The sequence below is a fragment of the Sapajus apella genome, unplaced genomic scaffold (genome assembly GCF_009761245.1).
Source record: "Sapajus apella isolate SASKATOON/1434 unplaced genomic scaffold, GSC_monkey_1.0 scaffold49, whole genome shotgun sequence".
In the NCBI taxonomy this organism is placed as follows: domain Eukaryota; kingdom Metazoa; phylum Chordata; class Mammalia; order Primates; family Cebidae; genus Sapajus; species Sapajus apella.
The window spans coordinates 11437732-11456112 of NW_022436989.1; the positions used below are offsets into that span (position 1 = coordinate 11437732).

General features: G+C 39.7%; 2 protein-coding genes and 1 long non-coding RNA gene across 4 annotated transcripts in view; 2 read left to right on the top strand and 1 right to left on the bottom strand.

The window, feature by feature from the left end:
• Positions 1-18381, top strand: part of ERO1B (endoplasmic reticulum oxidoreductase 1 beta) — a 103254-nt gene that overhangs the window by 71572 nt on the left and 13301 nt on the right. The gene's annotated exons all lie outside the window — the stretch shown is intronic.
• The window catches only part of GPR137B (G protein-coupled receptor 137B), a 74425-nt gene that overhangs the window by 5319 nt on the left and 50725 nt on the right, over positions 1-18381 (bottom strand). Inside the window, exons 5-6 of one of the 2 annotated variants that reach the window (XM_032242282.1) lie at positions 17765-17893; positions 3197-3321 (exon numbers count right to left, since the gene is read on the bottom strand). In XM_032242282.1, the coding sequence (XP_032098173.1) occupies positions 3197-3321; positions 17765-17893 (254 nt within the window). The remainder of the gene's footprint in view (positions 1-3196; positions 3322-17764; positions 17894-18381) is intronic. The other variant, XM_032242283.1, reaches the window with a different exon arrangement.
• On the top strand, positions 60-14885 carry LOC116526036. The gene is made up of 3 exons (XR_004257934.1): positions 60-71; positions 5508-5512; positions 14813-14885. It is a non-coding gene; the product is annotated as an uncharacterized LOC116526036 (long non-coding RNA).

Sequence of the window (18381 nt, forward strand, 5' to 3'; positions counted from 1 at the left end):
CTAAATGCCCACCTACAAGTCTACTGAACTCTTTTTTTTTTTTTTTTTTTTTTTGATGGAGTTTCACTCATGTTACCCAGGCTGGAGTGCAATGGCGCAATCTCGGCTCACTGCAACCTCTGCCTCCCGGGTTCAGGCAATTCTCCTGCCCCAGCCTCCTGAGTCGCTGGGATTACAGGCACGCACCACCATGCCCAGCTAATTTTTTGTATTTTTAGCAGAGATGGGGTTTCACCATGTTGACCAGGATGGTCTCGATCTCCTGACCTCATGATCCACCCGCCTCGGCCTCCCAAAGTGCTGGGATTACAGGCTTGAGCCACCGCGCCCGGCCTACTGAACTCTTTAGAGCACAGAAGTATATAGCATTACTAGAGAACCCAGCCAGTCATTATAACAGGAAATTTTTTTAGCAACAAACTACCTGAATCCTAAAATGTAGTATAGCTCACTACCTGTGGTGCCTTTGGAGAAGTAACTTCTTTGCCTCAATTTCCTCATCTTAGAATGGGAGTAATATTAGTAACTACATCGTGGGGCTATTGTGGGTACTGAGTTAACACCTGTAAAGTGCTTAGAACAATATCTAATATATAGTTGATTCTCAATATATGTGAGTCATTTTTATTATAATGTTTCTCTATATAGTAGAAAAGGGGTTCTTCACTGATGCAGGTAGTAAGGACTCCCTCAGTTCTAAGTCATTTCTGGCAGATGAGAGGGTAGGACAGCTCCAGCAAAATGTGCGTTTAAAGGGAGGAAAAAAAAAAACTAATAGGAAATGCAGTGGAGTAACTGGAAAGAGCAGTTTTAGGGAAGAGGTGGAGCTCGGAATCTGAGTGACCTAAAGGACAGCATTTGACCTCAAGAAGTCCTTCTTGTTTATTGGCTTGCTTCCAGCTTACATTCTTTGCATCTGCTAGCCCAGGGGATTGGTCAGCTTGCTGCTGTTCCTCTCAGCTATCAGCCTTTATCCTTTCGGATCAGAATTCCTCTGATCACTGAGAAGGCATATATTCTCCCAGCTTTTCTTCAGTTCTCCTGTCCCTAAAACAAGGGCTCTTTTCAGAGCTCTCTGTAGATCTCACTTTAGATTTTCTAAAGACTTTCACTGTTAGTAACAAGGAATAAAAAGGCAAGCATATCTTCTATCATTTCATCCCAGAGGGAAAAATGTCAAGTTGTTAATGTTAAGTCTTTAGTCTCACAAAAGATTACATAAGATAAGCTTTCACTTTTTTTTTTTGAGATGCAAGGCTCACTGTCACCAGACTGGAGTGCAGTGGCGCAATCTCAGTTCAATGCAACCTCCACCACCCAGATTCAAGTGATTCTCCTGCCACAGCCTCCTGAGTAGCTGGGACTATAGCCGCACACTACCACGCCCAGCTATTTTTTGTATTTTTAGCAGAGACAAGGTTTCACCATGTTGGCCAGGATGGTCTTGTGATCTGCCCTCCTTGGCCTCCCAAAGGGCTGGGATTACAGGCATGAGCCACGAGCCACTGTACCCGGCCCCGCAAGCTTTCACTTCTAAGGAAACAGGATGGGGGTCCTGGGATGACAAGCAGAAGACAGGCTGAGCAAGCCCTTTTGCCTCCTCTTGCCCCTTTGCCTTATAGTCCCAGAGTCACAGGCTGAAACGGGAAACACGACAGTCATCGGGCAGTGGAGTATGGCTGAGGAAAAGGGAAGGGCATCCCAATAGCTACTACCCTTCCTGTTTGCACACCATGCCCATGCTGAGGTAAGCAAAACTTGGAATCCTGGGGTGAGTCTCTGCTATGGTTGCAATCAGTCTCGTGTTCAAGTTCTTCCCTCTTTTTATTTGCCTTCCTAATCCACTGCTATCATTAGGTGACGGCAGCTGAATGCTAGTTCATACACTGTCTTACACCCTCTATGTTAGTGGGTTTGAACTGTAATTTAACTGCCCTCTCCAAATTTTCTGGGCCAGATCTGCAAGTGGATTCAAGAAGGGAGACTCTACCTACTAAAACTCACATGAAAGTATAACATAAGCATAAGTGAGACTGAGAGACAGGGTACTTATATACAAACTGTTTATATAGTATAGGGATTCAGAAAACAGATTTGAACAAGATTGCCTGAGTTAGAATTCCAGCCTGACACTAGCTGTGTGACCTTGGACAAGTCACCTACCCTCTGGATACCTCAGCTTCATCTGTATTATGAGGCTAATTAGTACTGACGTCTCAGGACTGTTAAGAAAACTAAATGAGTTGGTATTTGTGAATCTCTTAGAACCGTGTCTGATATGGAGTAGATGCTATAGAAGTATTTATTAAATAAGTATTCATGAAAATTAAGACCAAAGTAAATACCTTTCATGTTAATGAAATTTTAAATTAAGAATTGACATCACTCAAATTTGAAAACTTGGTTCTTTATAATGTATAACTTATTCTAATAAATACTGCATTTACTCTCTTGCTTTAGAAAATGTGGTTAAAGATATGTTCCATTGACTGATTTCATAGACAAGTGCTATATTTCTCTCTTGGAGATTCAGAGCACACATTACCATATTATAGGCTCTGTGAAATCTTGGTATTTTTTAAAAAGTTCATTTTCTGGCCAGGTGACATGGTTCATGCCTGTAATCCCAGCACTCTGGGAGGCTGAGGTAGGCAGATCACTTGAGGCCAGGAGTTCAATCCAGCCTGGCCAATGTGGTGAAACCCCGTCTCTACTGAAAACACAAAAATTAGCTGGGTGTGGTGGCGCACACCTGTAATCCCAGCTACTCGGGAGCCTGAAGCACAAGAATCCCTTGAACCTAGGACGGGGAGGCTGCAGTGAGCGGAGATCGCACCACTGCACTCCAGCCTGGGCAACAGAGCGAGACCCTATCTCAAAAAAAAAAAAAAGAAAAAGAAAAAGTTAAACCATCCTTTCCTTTTTGCATGGCATAGCTATTAAGAAAAGTGTTTCATGGAATATTGTTTAGGAAACACTACTGTATACAATAATGCTATGGGGCTTTAAAAAAGTCTGGTGTCCTTTCTCATTCCTGAATGTTTCACATAAGTAAAATGATCTACCGATAATCCAGTCCTGTACCACCTCCAGCTGCACAGTTGTAATGGAGGAATTTTCTTTTAGCTTGAATCTATTTAATTAGTGTAACCCTTCCCTCCTAATGAGGCTTGTCTAACATGAAGTAAGGTCTTACCCTCCCTGAAGTCCCTGAGGAGCAATGTTCCAGGCAAGGTCATCATCACTGTCATATCTTCGAGGGTTGTCAAAGAAATAAGATCTGGGACTGAATCCATGGCTGGGGACCATTCCAGGGTTGGTCTAGAAGGACAGATAATCATTCAGCATACTTAAACAGACATTGTGCCTTGCACTAGGCAAAAATAAGATCTCTTTTTTTGTAGGAGATTAAAGATGTTCTGTTTATTTGAATGTAGGCTATATCTGTTCAGCTGGAATACTCATTTCAGTTACTCTTATGTTTAAGAGGGATTAGCCTTGCCTTTTATCAGTATGGGCAAAATCTTCTATCAGTCTTGCAACAAGGAGTCATCATTGTTTTAATCCCTTATTGAGAAGCCAGATGATAAGCAACTATATGCCAACAAATTGTAAAATCTAGAAGAAATGGGCAAATTACCAGACACAGCCTACCAAGATTAAGCCAGAAGTCTAAAACCTCGAACAGACCAAAAATCTTTTTTTCTGACAAGGATTTTTCTGCTCCCTGATCCACTGAGAAAGCAATGTTTTCTCCCAGCTTTTCTTCAGTTCTTCTGTCCCTAAAACAAGGGTTCTTTTCAGAGCTCTCTTAACATCTTCTAAAGACTTTCAATGTTAGTAACAAGGAGTAAAAAGGCAAGAGATCAAAGCTATAATAAAAGTCTCCCAGTACAGAAAAGCCTGGGACCCAACGGCTTCACTGAAGAATTCTACCAAACATTTAAAGAAAAAGTAGTATCAGTCCTACTCAAACTATTCCAAAAAAATAGAAGAGGGAATACTACTAAACACTTGAAGGAGGCCAGTAATACCCTGATACTAAAACCAAAGACGCATCAAAAACACTATAGGCTAATATCTCTGATAAATATTGATGCAAAAATCCTCAACAAAATACTCGCAAACCAAATTCAACAATACATTGGAAAGATTATTCGTCATGACCAAGTAGAATTTATCTCTGCGATACAAGGATGGTTCACCATCCACAAATCAATGTGATACATCACGTCAACAGAATGAGAGATAAAAACCATATGATCATTTCAATTGATGCTAAAAAAAAAAAAAAAAAAAAGACAGTAAAATTCAGTGTTCCTTCATGATAAAAACCCTCAAACTGGGGCTAGAAGAAACATCTCAACATAATAAAAGCCCTATATAACAGACCCACAGCTAGTAGCCACTGAATAGGGGAAAACGAAAAGCCTTTCTTTTAAGATCTGGAACATTGACAAGGATACCCACAGTCACCACTGTTATTCAACATAGTACTGGAAGTCCTAGCTAGAGCAGTCAGACAAGAGAGAGAAAGAGCATCCAAATTGGAATAGAAGACGTTAAAATTATCCTTGTTTGCAGATGATATACTTGGAAAAACCTAACGACTCCATTAAAAAAGTATGACAACTAATAAATTCATTAAAGTTGCGGGAAACAAGATCAACATACAAAAAAATCAGTAGCATTTCTATATGCCAACAGTGAACAATCTGAAAAAAATTCTACTTACAATAGCCACAAATAAATACCTAGGAATTAACCAAAGAAGTGAAATATCTCTATAATGAAAACTATAAAACATTGATGAGAGAAACTGAAGCGGACACAAAAAATGAAAAATGTTTATGGATTGGAAGAATCAATATTGTTAAAATCTCCGTATCAAAATACCAATGATATTCTTCACAGAAATAGAAAAGAATCCTAAAATCTATATAGAATCACCAAAGACCCAGAATAGCCAAAGCTATTTTAAGCAGAAAGAACAAAACTGGAAGAATCAACATGACCTGACTTCAAATTAAAACAGCATAGTACTACTATAGAAACAGACACACAGACCAATGGAACATAAACCAATGGATTATCATTCCGGAATAGAGAATCCAGAAACAAATCCACACACCTACAGTGAACTCATTTTCAACAAATTGCCAAGAACATACACTGGCGAAAAGACAGTGTTTTCAATAAATCGTGCTGGGGAAACTAGATATCCACATGCAGAAGAATGAAACTAGACCCCCCCTCTCTCACCAGATATACAAATCAAATAATCAAAATGGATTAAAGACTTAAACCTAAGACCTCAAACTATGAAACTACTACAAGAAAACATTGGGGAAAATCGCCAGGACATGGGTCTGGGCAAAAATTTCCTGAGAGTGTCTCTATGGGCACCGCCATTATGGCGCAGGTTTGGGGCTAAAGAGCAGAGAATGTTTTCTGAACCGAAAGTGCAACAGGCAGGGAATGGATCCCAGATTTCCATCTGGATCTAGACTCTGTTCATCTATTTCTTCTATTTACATATAAATACTTTGAGGGGAAGATAGCGGATAGGAGACAGGGCTTACATTCAGCTCCCACATGGACAGCCAGAACACATGTGGAGAGTCACACTATGGACTTTTGCTCCAGGAACCACCACAGGAGCATACCAGGAAAACTGAAAGAACTCACAGATACTTTGAAAGATGCAGCAGGCCACTGCAAATGCTGTGAGACAGGAGAAAACCTCTGGTGCTCTCTTGAAAATGCCACCTGCTGTTTGGAGGCCAACCAACTCAGGACATTATAGCAATTCATGACAGATCCCCTGCTCCAAGGAAGAAGAAAACAATAGCTAATTCTACTGCCTGCAACATCCTGGCTAAACAGTGGTCCTGAATCTGTTCATGTGACAACTTCATTGCTAGCATAACCAGCATTTAAGAAAGCTAGCACACTAAACATACAACCAAGAACTCTGAGTCTACTTTACTCCCCTGCCATCTCCAGCAGAGCAGATGCTGGTATCTACAGCTGGGACACCTGAAGATGGACTGCATCACAGGATTCTTTGCAGACATTCCCCAGCACCAGTCCAAAGTCTGGTAGCTCTACTGGGTAACTAGACTCAGAAGAGCAATAACAATCACTGCACTCTGGCTCACAGGAAGCCCCATCACTAGGGGAAGGGGAAATGCCCCACATCAAGGGACCCCTCTGTGGGACAAAAGAAACTGAGCAGCAGCCCTTGAGTTCCAGATTTTTCCGGTAAAATAATCTACCCAAATGAGAAGGAATCAGGAATCAGAAAAGCAGTTCTGGTAACATGACAAAACAAGTTTATATTAACACCCCCCCCCACCCAAGGCCCACTATAGCTCTCCAGCAATGGATCCAAACCAAGAAGAAATACCTGAATTGCCAGATAAATCATTCAGAAGGCTGATTACTAAGGTACTCAAGGAGATACCAGAGAAAGGCGAAAACCAGTTTAAATTAAAAGAAAAAAAAATACAGGATATGGATGAAAATGTCTCCAGAGAAATAGGTATCATAAAGAAAAAACAATCACAACTTCTGGAAACGAAAGACACACTTGGAGGATACAAAATTCCCTGGAAAGTTTCAACAATAGAATCAAGTAGAAAAGAAAGGACTTCAGAACTTGAAGACAAGGCTTTCGAAGTTACCCAATCAACAAAGACAAAAAAGAATTTTAAAAATGAACAGAGCTTCCAAGAAATTTGGGATTATGTTAAATGGCCAAAACCTAAGAACAATTGGTGTTCCTGAGGGAGAAGAGAAATCTAAAAATTTGGGAAATATATTTGAGGGAATAATCAAGAAAAACTTCCCTGGCCTTACTAGAGATTCAGACCCAAATACAAGAAGCTCAAAGACGACCTGGGAAAATATCATTGCAAAAAGATGATCAGGCACAGAGTTATCAGGTTATCTAAAGTCAAGACAAAGGAAAGAACCTTAAGAGCTGTGAGGCAAAAGCATCAGGTAACCTAGAAAGGAAAACCTATCAGATTAAGAGCAGATTTCTCAGCAGAAACCCTATAAGCCAGAAAAGACTGGGGTCCTATCTTTAGCCTTTTCAAACAAAATAATTGCCAGTCACTAATTTTGTATCCAGCAAAACTAAGCTTTATAAATGAAGAAAAAGGTAAAAACTCTTCAGACAACCAAATGCTGAGAATTTGCCATCACCAAGCCAGCACTACAAGAAATGCAAAAAGGAGTTCTAAATCTTGAAACAAAACCTCAAAATACACCAAAATAGAAGCTCCTTAAAGCATAAATTTCACAGGGCCTATAAAACAATGAAAAAAACACAAGGTATTCAACAACTGGCATGATGAATAAAACAGTCTCATATCTCAATACTGATGTTGAATGTAAATGGCCTAAATGCTCCACTTAAAAGATACAGAATGGCAGAATAGATAAAAATCTACCAATCAAATGTCTGTTGCCTTCAATAGACTCAACTAATGCATAAGGACTCACATAAACTTAAGGTAAATGGGTGGAAAAAGATATTCCATGCAAATGGAATCAAAAAGCAGGAGTAGCTATTCTTATATCAGACAAAATAGACTTTAAAGCAACAACAGTTTTTAAAAAGACATTATGTAATAATGAAAGGATCAGTCCAACAGGAAAATATCACAGTTCTAAATACATATGCACCAATATGGGAACTCCCAAATTTATCAACTATCATTAAACTATTATTAGACATGAAGAAATAAGATAGCAACGCAACAGTAGTGGGGGACTTCACTTCTCCACTGACAGCACTGGACAGGCCATCAAGACAAAGTCAACAAAAAAACAATGGACTTAAACTATACCATAGAACAAATGGACTTAACAGATACTTACAGAACAAAGTATCCAACAACTGTAGAATATACATTCTTTTAATCAGCACATAGAACATTCTCCAAGATAGACCATATGATAGGCCACAAAATGAGTCTTAAATTTAAGAAAATTGAGGTATCAAGTACTCTCTCAGACCATAGTGGAATAAAATTGGAAATTAACTCCAAAAGGAACCCTCAAAATTATATAAACGCATGAAAATTAAATAATCTGTTCCTGAGTGATCTTTGGGTCAACAATGAAATCAAGATGGAAATTAAATCCTTAGAACTGAATGATGATAACGACACAACTTACCAAAACCTCTGGGACACAGCAAAAGTGGGGCTAAGAGGAAAGTTCACAGCATTAAATGCCTACATCAAAAAAGTCTGAGAGAGCACAAATAGAAAATCTAAGGTCACACCACAAGGAACTAGAGAAACAAGAACAAACCAAACCCAAAGATCAGAGCAGAACTAAGAAATTGAAACAAAAAGGCAATACAAAAGATAAACAAAAGCTGGTTCTTTGAAAAGAGAAACAAAATTGATAGATCATTAGATTAACCAAGAAAAGAGAGAAGATCCAAATAAGCTCAATTAGAAACAAAATGGGAGATATTACAACCGATACCACAAAAATACAAAAGATCATTCAATGTTACTATAAACATCTTTACACAAATTAGAAAATCAAAATATACAATCCCCCTAGATTATATCAGGAAGAAATGGAAACTAAACAGACCAATAATAACTAGCAAGATTGAAACAGCAATAAAAAATTGCCAACAAAAATAAAGTCTAGGACCAGGTGGATTCACAGCTAAATTCTATCAGATATTCAAAGAAGAATTGGTACCAATCTTACTGAAACTGTTCCGAAAGATAAAGAGGGAATCCTCCCTTAATCGTTCTGTGAAACCAGTATCCCCCTAATACCAACACCAGAAAAGGACACAAGAAAACTACAGACCAATATCCCTGATGAACATAAATGTAAAGATCCTCAACAAAATGCTATGAATAGCTAACTTAATCCAACAGCATATCAAAAAGAGAATCCACCGTGATCAAGCACGTTTCACACCAGGGGTGCAGGGGTGGTTTAACATACATGAGTCAATAAGTGGGATATATCACATTAAATAATTAAAAATGAAAATCATATGATTATCTCCATGGATGCAGGAAAAGTATTTGAAAAAATCCAGCATCTCTTTAAGATTAAAACCTTCAGCAAGGTTAGCATAGAAGGGACATCCATCAAGGTAATAAAAGCCATCTATGACAAACCCACAGCCAACATTATGCTAAATGGGGAAAAGTTGAAAGCATTCCACCTGAGAACTGGAACAAGGCAAGGATGCCCTCTTTTACCCCTTTTATTTATCACAGTTCTGGAAGTCCTTAGCCAGAGCAATAAGACAACAGAAAGAAATAGAGGGCATCCAAAGCAGTAAAGAGTTAAGTCAAACTGTCACTGTTTACTGATATGATTGTATACAGAGAAAACCCTAAAGACTTATCCTAAAAGCTCCTAGAATTCATCACCAACAATGACCAGGCTGAGAATCAAATAAGGAACTCAACCCCTTTTACAACAGCTGCAAAAACAAAATAAAATACTTAGGAATATACCTAACCAAGGAGGTGAAAGATCTCTCCAAGGAAAACTACAAAACACTGCTAAAAGAGATCACAGATGACACAAACAAATAGAAACACATCCCCCATGCGCACAGATGGATAGAATCAATATTGTGAAAGTGACTATACTGCCAAAAGCAATCTACAAATTAAATGCAATTCTCATCAAGATGCCATCATCGGGCTGGATGTGGTGGCTCACCCCTGTAATCCTAGCACTTTGGAAGGCCAGGCAGGCAGATCACTTGAGGTCAAGAGTTTGAGACCACCCTGGACAACATGGTGAAACCCTGTCTCTAAAAAAATACAAAAGTTAGCCAGGTGTGGTGGTGCATACCCGTAATCCCAGCTACTTGGAAGGCTGAGGCATGAGAATGGCTTGAACCCGGGAGGCAGGGGTTGCAGTGAGCCAATATCGCACCACTGTACTCCAGTCTGGGCAACAGAGCAAGACTCTGTCTCAAAAAGTCATCATTCTTCACAGAAATAGAAAAAAAAATCCTAAAATTTATATGGAACCAAAAAAGACCCCACATAGCCAAAGTAAGACTAAGCAAAAAGAACAAATCTGGAGGCATCACATTACCCAGCTTCCAACTACACTACAAGGCTATAGCTACCAAAACAGCATGGTAACTGGTAGAAGAAGAGGCAGGTAGGGCCAGGCGTGGTGGCTCATACCTGTAATCCCAGCACTCTGGGAAGCCGGGGCAGGCAGATCACTTGAGGTCAGGAGTTCGGGCCAGCCTAGCCAACACAGTGAAACCTCATCTCTACTAAAAATACAAAAATTAGCCGGGCATGGTGGCAGGTGCCTGTAATCCCAGCTACTCAGGAGGCTTAGGCAGGAGAATCACTGGAACCAAGGAGGTGGGGAGATTGCAGAGAACCCAGATTGCACCATTGCACTCCAGCCTGAGAATGGACAGATAGACTAATGGAACAGAATAGAGAACCCAGAAATAAAGCCAAATATTGAGAGCCAACTGATCTTCAACAATGCAAATAAAAACAAAGTGGGGAAAGGACACCCTATTCAACAAATGGTGCTGGGATAACTGGCTAGCCACATGTAGGAGAATGAAACTGGATCCTCATCTCTCACCGTATACAAAAATCAACTCTAGATGGATCAAAGACTTTAACACCTGAAACAGAAAAATTGTAGAAGCTAACATCAGAAAAACTCTTCTAGACATTGTCTTAGGCAAAGAGTTCATGACCAAGAATTCAAAAGCAAAGGCAACAAAAATAAATAGATGGGACCTAATTAAACAAAAAGTCTTCTGTACAGCAAAGGAAATAATCTGCAAACAGACAAATCATAGAGTAGGAGAAAATATTCGCAGCCTATGCATCCAACAAAGGACTAATATCCAGAATCTACAAGGAACTCAAACATATCAGCAAGAAAAAAATCAAATAATCACATCAAAAAGTAGGCTAAGGACATAAATAGAGAATTCTCAAAAGAAGATATCCAAATGACCAAGAAACATGAAAAAATGCTCAACGGCGGTATCAGGGGAATGCAAAACAAAACCATAATGAAATACCACCTTACTCCTGCAAGAATGACCACAGTTCCAAAATAAAAAAATAACAGATGCTGGCATGGATGTAGTAAAAAAAGGAACACTTTTATACTGCTGGTGGGAATGTAAACTGGAAAACGGTACGGAGATTCCTTAAAGAACTAAAAGTAGAACTACCATTTGATCCAGCAATCCCACTACCCAGAGGTAAAGGAGTCATTATATGAAAACGACACCTGCACAGGCATGTTTATAGCGGCACGATTAACAATTCCAAAAATATGGACTCAGCCTAAACGCCCATCAACCAAATAGTGGATAAAGAAAATGTGGGGTGTGTGTATATATATATCCATAGACTACTACTCAGCCATAAAAAGGAATGAAATAGCATCAACAGCAACCTTGATGGAGCTGGAGACCATTATTCTAAGTGAAATAATACTCAGGATGGAAAACCAAAGATCATATGTTTTCACTTAGAAGCAGGAGCTGAGCTATGAGGACACAAAGGGATGATAAAAGTAATATAATGGACTTGGGGACCTGGGGGAAGGGTGGAGGGGGGTGAGGGATAAAAGGCTACACATTGTACAGTGTACAATGTTCAGGTGATGGGTGCACCTAAATCTCAAGCAGTCACCACTAAATAACTTTTCCATGCAACCAAACAGAACCTGTTCCCCCAAAACTTTTGAAATTAATATTAAAAAAAAAAAAAAAAATCTTGGCTAGGCAAAGTGGCTCACACCTGTAATCCCAGCACTTTAGGAGGCCGAGGCAGGAGGTCACTTGAGGGCAGGAGTTCAAGACCAGGCTGACCAACACAGTGAAACCCCATCTCTACTAAAAATACAAAAATTATTTGGGTGTGGTGGCTTATGCCTGAGTCCCAGCTACTCAGGAGGCTGAGGCAGGAGAATTGCTTGAACCCATAATGCAGAGACTGCAGCGAGCCAAGATCATGCCACTGCACTCCAGCTTGGGTAACAGAGCAAGACTCCATCTCAAAAATAAAAAACAGTTTTAAAAATATTGAGCAATACCCTACAAGCACAGACAACCAAAGCAAAATGGGAAAAAAGGATCACATCAAGTTAAAAGCCTTTGCACAGTAAAAGAAACAACAAAGTCGGGACAACCCATGGAATGAGAGAAAATATTTGCAAACTACCCATCTGACAAGGGATTAATAACCAGAATGTATAAGGAGCTCAAACAACTCTATAGGAAAAGGTTTAGCAATCCAAATAAAAAATGGGCAAAAGATTTGAACAGACATTTCTCAAAAGACATACAAATGGCAAAGAGGCATATGAAAAAGTGTTCAACATCAATGATCATCAGAGAAATGCAAATCAAAACTACAGTGAGATATTACTTCACTCCAGTTACAACGGCTTATATCTAAAAGGCAGTAACAGAAGCTGGCAAGGATGTGGTGAAAAGGGAACCCTCGAACCCTGTTGGTGGAAATGTAAATTAGTACAACAACCATGGAGAGCAATTGGGAGGTTCCTCAAACTAAAAATTGAGCTACCACATGATCCAGCAATTCCCCTGCTGGCATCTACCCTAAAGAAGGAAAATCGGCACTCCTATGTTTGTTGCAGCATTGTTCAAAATAGCTAAGCTTTGGAAGCAACCTAAGTGTTCATCAGCAGATGAATGGATAAAGAAAATGTGGAGCATATACGGAATGGAATACTATTCAGCCATAAAAAAGAATGCTCGCTAGTCATTTGGAACAGTATGGATGAACTGGAGATGATTATGTTAAGTGAGACAAAGACAAACATCACATGTTCTCACTTATTTGTGGGATCTAAAATCAAACAATTGAACTCAGGGACATAGAGAGTAGAAGGTAATTGCCAGAGGCTGGGAAGGGCAGTGGAGGACAGGTGAGATAGTTAATGAGTTAAAAAAAGAGAATGAATAAATAAGACTTCCTATTTGACAGCACTAACAACAGGGTGACTATTGTCAATAATAATTGTACATTTTAAAAGAGTGTGACTGGATTGTTTGTAACACAAAAGATAAATGCTTGGGACGGAGACACAATTCTCCATGATATGATTATTTCATATTACATGCCTGTATCAAAATATCTCATGTACCCCATAAATATAAACCCCTTTTATCTATGTGCCCACAAAAAAAAATTTTTTAAGCGAGGTGATGCTCAAATTCGCCAGACTAAGTTTTACATAGTTCAATTTGGAAATAAATCTGTATAATCATGAGGGCATTCATAACAATGGTGAGATCATTTTGGGAGATTTCTCATCCCATTTCCATCTCCTGCCTCTAGAACCATTTCATCCTGTTTCTGCCCCCAGACTGAGTTTACCTCTCAAAAAATCTCCAATGACTGGTCTCCGGTACACCCTAGAGGTCATCACCAGTTTTCAAGATCATAGCTGCCCTGGGATGACTGCTGGAGTTTGAAAAACCTTTTCTGCCAGCAACTTCCAACACGTAAAGTCGTCTTTGTCAGGAAAGATTTTAAATAAGATCAGAACTAGATGATGTGGCACACCAAATCAGGCATATGGTTTGACATCCTTGTACTTAACAGTGACCTACTTAAAAGTTAACAGAACATGAATGAAGTAGCCACATGATGGCGATCTATATGTGAATTCCTGCTTTGCTAAGACTAAGCCAAACATAAGGAGCAAAGTGGCACTAACACAAGGTAGACTGCCTTAAAATTACTATTGTTAACAGTTTAAGAATACCTATGAGCCAGGTGCAAAAGAATGAACTTGGATCTTTATCTCACACCATATACAAAAAATAACTCAAAATGGATTAAAAACCTAAATGTAAGAGCAAAAACTACAAAACTCTTAGAAGAAAATGTAGGGGCAAGTTTTCAGGGGCAAATAGATGCTTCTCAACTTATAATGAGGTTACATTCTGATAAACTTATTGTAAGTTGAAAATAAATCAGAAATACACACCGTAGAGTATTGGTTGTTTATGATCGCATGGCTGACTGAGAGCTGTGCCTCGCTGCCCTATACATCTTGAGGGATTATCATACCCCATATCGTTAGCCCAGGAGAAGATTTAAATATTCAAAATTTCAAGTGTGGTTTCTACTGAATGTGTCCTGGTTTCACACCATCTGTAAAGTTGAAAAACTGTAAGTTGAACTGCTGTAAATCGGGGACCATCAGTACAGGATGTGGCAAAGGGTTCTTGGGTATGACACCAAAACAGCAACAAAAGATAAACACAGTGGACTTCATCAAAATTAAAAGCTTTGTGCTTCAAAGGATACCAACAAGAAAGTAAAAAGACAGCTACAGAATGAGAGAAAATATGTGCAAATCGTATACCTGACAAGGGACTTAGAGTATATCTAAAATGAAGAACGCTTACCACTCAATAAAAAGACAACCCAGTTTAAAATGGACTAAGGATGTGAGTAGACATTTCTCCAAAGAAGGTGTACACGTGACCAATAAGCACACAAAAAAAGGTCCTCCACAAACTTAGTCGTCAGAGAAATACACATCAGAAGCCGAAAGGAGGTATCATGTAATACTCATTAGGATATCTGGAATCAAAAAGTCAGATGACAAGTGCTGGGAGGACGTAGAAGAATCAGAACCTTCACACGCTGCTGGTGAGAATGTGCTATGGTGCTGCCTCTGGAAGACAGTCTGGCAGTTTTTCAGAAAGTGGCACTCAGAACTACCATATGACCCAGAATTCCACTCCTAAGATACGCCCAAGAGAAACGAAAACATGTTCACATAGAAACTTGTACACAAATGTTTACAACAGCATTATTCCTAATAGCCAAATGGTGGAAATGACCCAAATGTCCACTCATTTCCATAAATGGTTTCCTTAAATGTGTCTTTATCATTTCAAGCTTCTTGATGTGGGTCGTCAAGAAGCTTGAAATGATAGGCCCGGCACAGTGGCTCACGCCTGTAATCCCAACACTTTGGGAGGCCGAGGTGGGCCAATCACCTGAGGTCAGGAGTTCAAGACCAGCCTGGCCAACATAGTGAAACCCCATCTCTACTAAAAATACAAAAATTAGCTAGGTGTGGCGGCAGACACCTGTAATCCCACCTGCTCAGGAGGCTGAGACAGGAGAATCACTTGAACCCAGGAGGCAGAGGTTGCAGTGAGCTGAGATCACCCCACTGCACTCCAGCCTGGGCAACAAAGCCAGACTCCATATATATATAAAATAAAAGCAGCTTGAAATGAAATTATAAAAAGGACACATTAAAGGAAAACTTAAAATCCCTTAAATCCATTGATGTCCATCAGTGAATCAATGGGTAAGCAAAATGTGGTCTTCCCATACAATGAAATATTTGTTTGGCGATAAAAAGAATGAAGTACAAATACATGTTACAACATGGATGGATCTTGAAAACATTCTGCTAAGTGAAAGAAGTCAGTCACAAAAACCCACATGCTATATGATTCCATTCATATGAAAGTCAAGACTAGGGAAATCCATAGATATGAGAGATTATAGTGGCTTATGCCCGAGGGTAGGGCAGGGACAGAAAGGAAATGGGGCATGACAGATGATAGTAGGGGTTTCCTTTTGAGGTGATAAAAGTGTTCTAAAATTGGCTGTGATGATGATTGCACATATGTGAATCTCCCCCAAACCACTGAAATATACACATGAAATGAGTAAATTATATGGTAAGTGAGTTACATCCCAATAAAGCTGTTTTCAAAAGAAACACAGCCAGGAGTTTGAGACCAGCCTGGGCAACGTGGCTCACACAAGCAATCGCAGCTACATGCAAGACTGAGGCAGAGAATCACTTGAGCCCAGCAGGTCAAGGCTGCAGGACTCCAGCCTGGGTGACAGAGCAAGACCCAGTCTCAGAAAAGGATAAGGACAGAGATTCTTAAATTAATTTACAGTGCATTCAGATCACTTGGAGTGCGTATTACAAATGTATATTCCCAGAACCTACCCCAGAGATTCTGGTCTGGGTCTCCAACATGACCTAAGAATCTTTACACCCAGCACCCTGAGGGATTCTGATACCAATGGTAAAGAGCTGCATTTTGAGAATCCCGTTACCGAGGCTCTGAAGCTTGGCTATAATGATGCCAAGTTTAGAGACCTGTTTGCACCAAATGAATTATGGATACAAATGGTAGATGACATTTTAAAGAAATGACCCACCTGCAGTGTATTCCTTTAAAAAGTTGATGGGTACGAGTTAAGTTATAGATTTCCCCCCAAAGGAATATTAGACATTTTTCCTATGTAATTACAGAAGTTATAGATAGGACCATTAGGTCATATATATTAAGAATATAATTTATTCTCAAAACCATATGAGGCCAGAGAAAGCTACAGTGTAGCACAGGGATTAAAACCATGGACTTGGCTGGGCACAGTAGCTCATGCCTGTAATCCCTGCAGTTTGGGAGGCTGAGGTAGGAGGATCGCTTGAACCTGGGGGGCGGAGGTTGCAGTGAGCCGACATTGCACCACTGCACTCCAGCCTGGCTGACAGAGTGAGACTTCATCTCAAAACAAACAAACAAACAACAACAAACATGGACTCTGGAACCAGACTGCTTGGTTTGAAGCCTGCCTCTGTCTCCTGCTTCCAAAAACAGGATCAAACAACAGGACAGTCATCTGGGTATGAAATACGAGCTGTGAATTATGGGAGGACATTAATCATCTATGCTCTCCTCACCAGCCACACTGCTCACATTGCCCCAAATCCACTCACTGTGTTTTTCTGTGGGTTTCATAGATCAGTAAGTCAATAAGCCACTAGTTTGTGTGGTTGGAATCATTTACAGAACCAGGCTCCCATGTGCTTTCTCATTCAACCTGGTTTTGCATTTTCTGTCCTGGCCCCATAAAGAAATTTATATAAAGTTGGTTGTACAGAAATGTGACCAAAGTAAGGAGGCAGCTTTAGCATTCTTTACGATAATGTCTCTTGTTGCCCTATCCTCCCATTTCCTAGTCACCCTCCGGCATACTGTTTTCTATCAGTATTGTCTATTTTCTATTTATTCTCTGTTTTCCTTTGCTATGAGAAAAGCTTATATATTTGGTTCACAGCAAGTCCAAGTCTCACATACTAGTGAGGCAATGTTGTATTAAGAGAAATAGTTAGAGGCTGGGCGCGTGGCTCACACCTGTAATCCCAGCACTTTGGAAGGCCAAGGTGGGCCGATCACTTAAGTTTGAGACCAGCCTGACCAAGATGGTGAAACCCCATCTCTACTAAAAGTACAAAATTAGCTGGGCATGGTGGCACATGCCTGTAATCCCAGCTACTTGGGAGGTAGATGTAGGAGAATGGCTTGAACCTGAGAGGTGGAGGTTGCAGTGAGCCGAGATCGGGCCACTGCACTCCAACCTGGGCAACAAGAGCAAAATTCTGTCTCAAAAAAAAAAAAAAAAAAAAAAAAAAGTTAATCACTTTCCCCAGGCCTTAAGATACAACTCATAATACTTTCATTTCCTCTGTAAAATAAACTTAAAAACATTTTCCCTCAAAAGGTAAGGGAAATGAATGACTCAATAAAATAGTCAAGGAAACTTTTTACATCACCACAGAATGGAAGAGGCCCTCTTATCTACTGAAAAGTGAAGAAACAGCTCTAACTGCAGGTTTCATGATCAGAATTAGGAGATGTTTTCTTGCAAATATAAAATGGTTTACTTACAAGGTCCTTTGTAGGAGTTCTAACTCGGAAGAAATAAACTACTAAGGTGGTAGGTAAGAGTTCCCAAACAAAAAGCACCACTCCAAATAATACGTATCCAGCATCTCCCAGCTGATTCTTCAGATCTGCCTGTTGGAAAGAGAGAGGGACAGTCATTAGACCAAGGGCAAAGAAAGTAAATGTGACTGATTCTTTCCAAAGGGAACAGAGGATAATTCTAATACTACAGTACAATTCGCTCCCCTATATTTTAGAATGTACTGTAGAATATACTATGTTAATATCTACTTGAAGTATTAAAATATAGAACATTCCCCTAAAATATGCAAATCGGAATCAGATAATAGTAATAATGGTCTGGACCTCAGATATGGGTTATTTAAACCATATGGGATAAAGGATTCTCTTCTTCAAAATATTCAAAGACAGAAACTTCTAACCTCAGATATATTACTTCATGCCCCCAAAACTCTTAAGTCCAAATTAACACTCTCACTTAAATCTAAGCTGACTTTCTTCAACAATTGAATAGTGAGAAGGTTATGTTGTCTCCTCCTAAATTCTTGAGAGCAGCATCCATGATACCCCCATAGTCTCATCCCTAGGTAAAGAGATCA